General features: G+C 39.2%; 1 protein-coding gene and 2 pseudogenes across 1 annotated transcript in view; all 3 read right to left on the bottom strand.

The window, feature by feature from the left end:
* The window catches only part of LOC103480633 (UDP-glucuronosyltransferase 1-2-like), a 15,814-nt gene extending 12,775 nt beyond the window's left edge, over positions 1 to 3,039 (bottom strand). The window contains exons 1-2 of the mRNA XM_017310329.1: positions 2,025 to 3,039; positions 17 to 831 (exon numbers count right to left, since the gene is read on the bottom strand). Coding sequence (XP_017165818.1) covers positions 17 to 828 — 812 coding nt within the window. The 5' untranslated portion in view covers positions 829 to 831; positions 2,025 to 3,039. The remainder of the gene's footprint in view (positions 1 to 16; positions 832 to 2,024) is intronic.
* Positions 3,040 to 3,282: 243 nt separating this feature from the next.
* Positions 3,283 to 6,035, bottom strand: LOC103480593 (UDP-glucuronosyltransferase 2B15 pseudogene; annotated as a pseudogene).
* A 16-nt stretch (positions 6,036 to 6,051) lies between these two features.
* Positions 6,052 to 7,126, bottom strand: part of LOC103480632 (UDP-glucuronosyltransferase 1-6 pseudogene) — a 5,370-nt pseudogene continuing 4,295 nt past the window's right edge.

The following is a 7,126-nucleotide window of genomic DNA, read 5'->3' as shown; positions in this document are numbered from 1 at the left end:
CACCATATTGGGCATGGTGGGTCGAGGGAACTCAAAGACAAAATCTGCCCTGAAAAGCCAGATATCAGCTGAGAGCTCCAAAGACAACAAGTCAGCCCCAGGAGGGAAATATTTCTGGAAGATGTCTATGTAGGCTGGGTTAATGATGAAGTACTGTTCATAAACACTGTAGAGATAATGCAACATATTCTTTATCCTCTCCTGAAAATCCATTTGATGGTGAAGTTCACTTCCAGATATAGGAACATAGGAGACAGGAGATGGAGCGATAGTTAGATGACCTTCCCCTGTATTAATCCAGCGGACATTATAGACCATTGGCAGCTTGAGGTAACCACCCAGAATTACTCCTAAGGTAAGGGCTGGGTCTGTCAACATGAGATCAAACTTTGAATCCCGCAAGATCTTCATTAAAACTTTGTCCTCTAATATTATGTTGGCAGATCTGGCCAGAATCTCATGGCCCTTCCCTAACATTGATGTAATCAAGTGCTGTTGGCAAAATGTGCTTATAAACCTTGGATAGTTGCGGCAACTCATGACGTCCTTCAGCATTTTATTGTAAAAGCTTCTGTCTGCCTCATCCTCCAACATTGGGATGTTAATGGCCGCGTAAATTGAGGAGTTACTGGGGATGTACCAGCTCTTGGCAGATCTTAGAACGGTAATTTCATGGCCCCTGGAGTGAAGCTCTTCAAGGATTATTTTCATATTGATCCAGTGGCTGCCATCAACAGGCACCACCAAGATCTTGCTGCCTCCACAGTAACAGGGTCTGAGCAACAGGAAGCAGAGGAATGCCAGGATTACAGAGACAGAGTTGGACATTTTCTGCAGGAAGATGAAAAAGAATGTAGTTAATCATCAGCTGGTGTAACTACCTTTTTAAAAGCAGGAGTTGTAGTGAATTGCTGTGCTGTGGCATACAGGTTTGTTTAAACACAATGGCAAGGCAATTGTAACTAATGAATCTATGAAGACTTATAAGACCATCTCCAAACAATCTGAGTGCCATGAGAAAGACGCGTTATTCACAAGTGAAACTCAATTAAGACAGTTGACAGTCTTCCAATACCAATATGAAAATTACCAATACCCATTTGCTACATCTCAGCAACCTTTATATCATGATTGTCCAGTTGGCTTGGTTCTCATTGTACCTTTGAAAATTGGCCTGTCTGCCTGTACTATGTTAAGCAATTACAACAACTGGTTTGGTGGGGTTCTGTCACAACACCAAGGCACCAAGCTGTCCAACTTCTGTAAATTTCTTATCTTTGGTTCCAGTATCTCCAGATTTAGTCTGTAACTGAAAACCTCTGGTGCCCCCTTAGTATAGACCAGTGGCCACATCTACCACTGCCTGATTGCTTTGAGTTTGGTTTGTTTTTACAGAAAGTTTATCTTTTGCATTGGTCCTACCATTCTTTCTTTGGATATAGACCAGGTGTTGTTGGACAATGAACAATTTGTTGCAACAATAGTCCGAAAAAAAGAATAGAAAATATGTAGAAGCTAAAATAAAAAAAAACTAAACAAGTGTGACTGTTTGGAAGGGTTGCCAGGATAATTTCACTGCTCTCTAAAACAATATTGCTCCATAATTTAGGTATTTTGTTGAAATGTACCAGAATACCTGTACAGCAGTGACCCTTCGAAAGACCAGATTTAAACAGGCAACAAAATGCCTGAAAAAGATTTTACACAGCAAATATAGAGAAATATTTTTTGAGGAATACTGTGAGTGTGAAGCATTTTCTGATCTCCATATAAAACCTGAAAATAATGTTATTTATGTCACCAGTTTGCAATATGCGTAGAGCTATTTGTGTGAATAACTTGGATAAAAATCTCTGCTGGACTTTGCAATCTGTAGCTATTACATAGCAATCATGATGAGACCGTATACACCTGCAGCAATAACAAGAATAAAAGACTAAACCCATTTATTTTACCCTAAGATCAGTATCAAAGGTACCTAGATTTATTTGTTTTTCCATGCAAAGATTAATCAAATTTACAACCTGATTGTTATTAAATCCAATTCCAGACGTTTGACTTGAGCTGCCTGTAGTCAATGAACTAGCATTGTGTTACACACTCAACTCAGTTTTTACATGCAGAGACGCAGAGCTTGTGAAACAAAGTCCATTTTATGGATTAAAGGTCAGTCTCAAAGGATTAATGCTGTTATCAAACACAGTAATACTTTGAGACTGACCTCAACCAACCAGGTTCATTTTAAAAACTTTACCATGTCAGCATGCATTTATTGATGCTTGTTTTTCTCCAGCTGTCCATAATTCGCAGTTAAGTAAATAGGTCTTAGGTTATTTTTAATCACTCCATTTTGTATGTTTATTCATGTAAAATAATGAGCACAAGCTAAAATATTTTTATTTTGTTAGAACTGTTTTAAAGGTGCTCGTCTGTTCCATTATATGTGTTTTCCTAACTAATATAAAGGCAAAACGACAGTGTCAAAACGCAATATATTTCCATTACTTTCAGTAAGAACAATGCAAACCTAAAGCATATGGCTGTTTTTCTACCTCTATCTGAAAACTATACTCTCTCTCAAAGCTTGTTATTGCGAAACTACCTTACATTAAAAATTGGTGCAAGTCATATGACCCACCATTGTGGTCCCACTTCAGATTCAATGGAACAAGGATTCTGAATCAGCTAAAAGCTAAATGGGATCAAGCTAACAGCTAATCAGATTGAAGCCAATAGCTAATATGAATCCAGCAAAAAGTTAACCACAGTTGAGGTAGCAACTACTATATTTGGAGTCAAGTAAAAACTAATAAAACTCAATCTAATAGATCTTTAAACTCAAACTAATCAGGGTCACATTAACAGCTAATTAGAGTTAAATAAGAAATTAGTTAAGTTAAAAGCAAATCTGTATCTAGGTGTATAATAATCGGCGTCAAATTAAGAATAATCAGAAAAGAGCTAACATATTGGTGTTAGAGGGCTGCACAGTGGCGCAGTTGGTTGAGCTGTTGTCTTGCAGCAAGAAGGTTCTGGGTTTGATTCCCGGCCCCAGTCTTTCTGCATGGAGTTTTCATGTTCTCCCTGTGCATGCGTGGGTTTTCTCCAGGTACTCCGGTTTCCTCCCACAGTCCAAAAACGTGACTGTCAGGTTAATTGGCCTCTCCAAATTGYCCCTAGGTGTGAGTGTGTGCGTGCATGGTTGTTTGTCCTGTCTGTCTCTGTGTCGCCCGGAACGTTAGCTAGAGATAGGAACTAGCGCCCCTCCCGACCCCACTAGGGACATGGGTGAAAAGAAAATGGATGGATGGATGGATGGATATTGGTGTTAAGCTAACAACAATTATGACTGTCGTTAGGGCAGTTAAAAATTTTATCAGGATTCAAAGTCTTTTTTGTAATGTAGAAAAAAACATTCAGCTTTTTCAACTCAATTTCAGAGTCTAACTAATAAACTATTACTCTTAGCCACTGGTAACAAGGCTTTCTCAGGCATTGGTACGTTATATCTGTTTAAATGAGAAATCACCAAGAATTAAAAATAGTGTTTTTCTCACCTGAATTTGTTCAAAAAAACAACAATTTACTAGAGTTTGTCAGTTAAGAACTTTATTTTCTTAAAACAAAACAAAATGTGGAGCATGAAACATCACTCAATACATTGCTTATTGGTGTCTAAAACAAAGTTCAACTGTTCCTGGAAAAAGAGTTATTCTGCTTTTGCTTTCTTGGTAGACTTGCTGCAGCAGAGTGCATTACAGGCCATGACAGAGCCACAAATGATGCCTCCAGATATGGCTAAGAAAAAGACTATTACATCCAAGCAGAAGTAGGAATACCAAGGCAGACTGAAACCTGCGGACTGCAGGTGGGCAGCTCCTTTGTTCCTGATGACGTACYCTATCCAGAAGATGGCTGTGTCCATTGCAGACATTGGTCGGTCACAGTGTAGCTGAGAAAGACGTTGGATGTTTTTACTGTAAGACGGATTCCCCAAGATGTCCTTTAGAGCCTCAGGGAAATTGTCTTTGGTCAGTGATCGGACCTCCACCACTCGAGCTGCACCACAAACCTTCAGTCGGAGTAAGTTGTCAAACTGATCAAAAATAAGGGACAAACCCAGAACAGGAACGCCATGGTAGATGGCCTCATACATGCCATTGGTTCCTCCATGGGCTATGAAGACTTTAGTCTTAGGATGTCCCAGGAGHTCHTTCTGGGGAAGCCATTTCACCAGCTTGGTGTTKTTTCCCAAAGTTGAAGGTTTGTCACCATCAAARCGCCAAATCACTTTCTGAGGGASCTCAGCAAAAGCAGCAGCAATGGCTTCTGTGATCCCATGAGGCTGAACTGACACCAGTGTTCCCAGTGACATGACCACCACCCCTTGTTCCCCAGAGTTCTGCATGAATGCCTCCAACTCATTAGGCAGTGGTTGAGCCTCCATGCACTGGAACCCCCCTACATACACCATATTGGGCATGGTGGGTCGAGGGAACTCAAAGACAAAATCTGCCCTGAAAAGCCAGATATCAGCTGAGAGCTCCAAAGACACTAAGTCAGTTCCAAGAGGGAAGTATTTCTGGAAGAGATCAGTGTAGGCTGGATTAATGATGAAGTACTGTTCATAAACACTGTAGAGATAATGGAACAAGTTCTTTATCGTCTCCTGAAAATCCATTTGATCGTGAAGTTCACTTCCGGAAACAGGAGCATAGGAAACAGGAGATCGAGCAATAGTTTGATGTCCCTCTCCGTTATTGATCCAGCCGACTTTGAAAACCATCGGCAACTTGAGGTAACCACCAAGAATAACCCTAAAGAGAAGGCAGGGTCTGTTAACATGAGGTCAAACTTTGTGTCCTTTAACTTCTTCATTAGCACTTCATCCTCTAAAATTATAGCAGCAGATTTGGCCAAAATATCATGGGCGTTCTCTAACATATTTGTGATCAACTGTTGCTGGTAAAATGAGCGTATGAAGGTTGGATAGCTGCAACGAACCATAACTTCTAACAGGATTTTATTGTAAACGCTCCTGTCTCCCCCAACTGTCGGAATATGAATGGAGGTATAAATGGAGGAGTTGGTAGGGATGTACCAGCTCTTGGCAGAGTGCATAACGGTAATTTCATGACCTTTAGAGTGAAGCTCATCAAGGATTATCTTCATGTTGATCCAGTGGCTGCCATCAACAGGCACCACTAGGATCTTACTGCCTCTACAGTAAGAGGGTCTGATCAACAGAAAACAGAGGACTGCCAGGATTACAGAGACAGAGTTGAAGATTTTCTGCAAAAGAAGAAAAACAGTTTATCCAACATAAGGGAGCTGTGGACTAGATTACCTCCTTATGATTGTGCTTTTTTTTCACTAGATGTCAAGAAATAATGGGAATTAGTGGCCATGTGTCTGTGAGATCTCAGCTCAGAGCACCAAAAGCCAAGATATTTATGGCAATGTGTTATACCATTTGAATTTTGGAAGAAACCAAAAAAGCAAAACAATTGCAAATTTATTTGACATTATGTAATTAGTCTGTACAACCTTCACACTGTTAGCAATTTTCTTTAATTATAAATAAACACATATTCATAGCTGAGTAAACTTCCAATAATTCACAAAATCCATAACATAATTATTAATTAGGTTTCTTGAAAGTTGCTGGTTGTTAATGGAGGAGAAATATTTCCAAAATAAGTTTTATATACCAAAGATTACCACAAAATAAGACAACAATGAACACATATTACATTTAATCAGAGAGAAAAGGTGGTAGGTGTTTTAATTTAAGGAAAAAGTTTGAGAAATGGCTCACCAGATCAAAAATTCTTGCTTAAGCTGTCAGTCGTCAAGGAGCTAGTGTACTATTTATTGGCAATCATCACAGCTTTTACCCACAGATGCTCCAAGCTCATAAGACAAAGTCCAATGTATAGATTAAGGTATAGCAAAAGTTTATGTGACATACCATAAACCTTTCTAAAGTACTCTGGTTATTTTATATCACTGATATATAATATAAATTTTTTTAGAACAAATATTTTTGCTTGACATTATTTTATGACTTTAAGGTAAGTTTCAAAAAAGTTGATTTTTGGTTGCTACCTCTCCCTGTTTCTAGAGGAACAGCTGATTATGAGGCAGGAAAAAAAGCAAGTTGGCTCCTTTGAACACCATGTGCTATTCTGTGTCTTCTGTCCTGACGTCCAGATAAAATAAATTAATAGAACGTACAGGTTGTAGGGGGCATTTGCAAAGCACCCAACTGAAGAGATTTTCCTTGGCGCTGATTGGTTGTATCCCCAAAACTGGAGACAAGAAAAACTATGGATGCTAGCTTCCAAAGACAATCCAAGTGCTTAACAAAACATCAAGCTGCTTTTTGGCAAAAAGTTTATGATTTTTGGTCTCTAGAAAGTAAGCCATTTCAAAAACCTCCTGATTGTTAATTCACATTGTGCCATTACCTAACAACCCTGGCTGAATCCAGTCCATCACCTAGCAACCCAAGTGGAACTTGAGCATGTAATGCCCATATAAAAAGTAATACCCAGATATTAACTTGCCCATATATCGGCAAGTAATTACATCTTCATACATACATCTTCAGCTAAATTATTTCTGTCTTAAGACTTTGTCTGTGTCCAAAAATGAGACTTGATTACATTTTAATTGTAGGTTAAGAGTCTTAATATTTAAAAACAAATTTGTGTATGAGGCAGAAATGTTTTCATAAGACATGACAGTATTAAACTAAATGTATTTCTGCTATAAAGTTGTTACTTCTTTGGTGAATTACTCTACTTTCTTCAGAGTTATTCTGCTTTTGACTTCTTGGTAGACTTCCTGCAGCAGAGTGCCTTGAAGGCAAAGACAGAGCCACAAATGATGCCTCCAGTTATGGCTAAAAGAAAGACTGCTACATCCAGGCAGAAGTAGGAATACCAAGGCAGACTGAAACCTGCGGACTGCAGGTGAGCAGCGCCCTTGTTCCTGATGACGTACTCTATCCAGAAGATGGCTGTGTCCATTGGAGACATTGGTCGGTCACGGTGTAGCTKAGAGAGACGTTGGATGTTTTTACGGTAAGACTGATTCTCCAAGATGTCCTTTAGAGCCTCCA

Source organism: Poecilia reticulata, linkage group LG18 (genome assembly GCF_000633615.1).
Source record: "Poecilia reticulata strain Guanapo linkage group LG18, Guppy_female_1.0+MT, whole genome shotgun sequence".
Taxonomy (NCBI): Eukaryota; Metazoa; Chordata; class Actinopteri; order Cyprinodontiformes; family Poeciliidae; genus Poecilia; species Poecilia reticulata.
The sequence above is the reverse complement of the archived record's forward strand: the minus strand, read 5'-3'. Positions and strand labels throughout refer to the sequence as shown.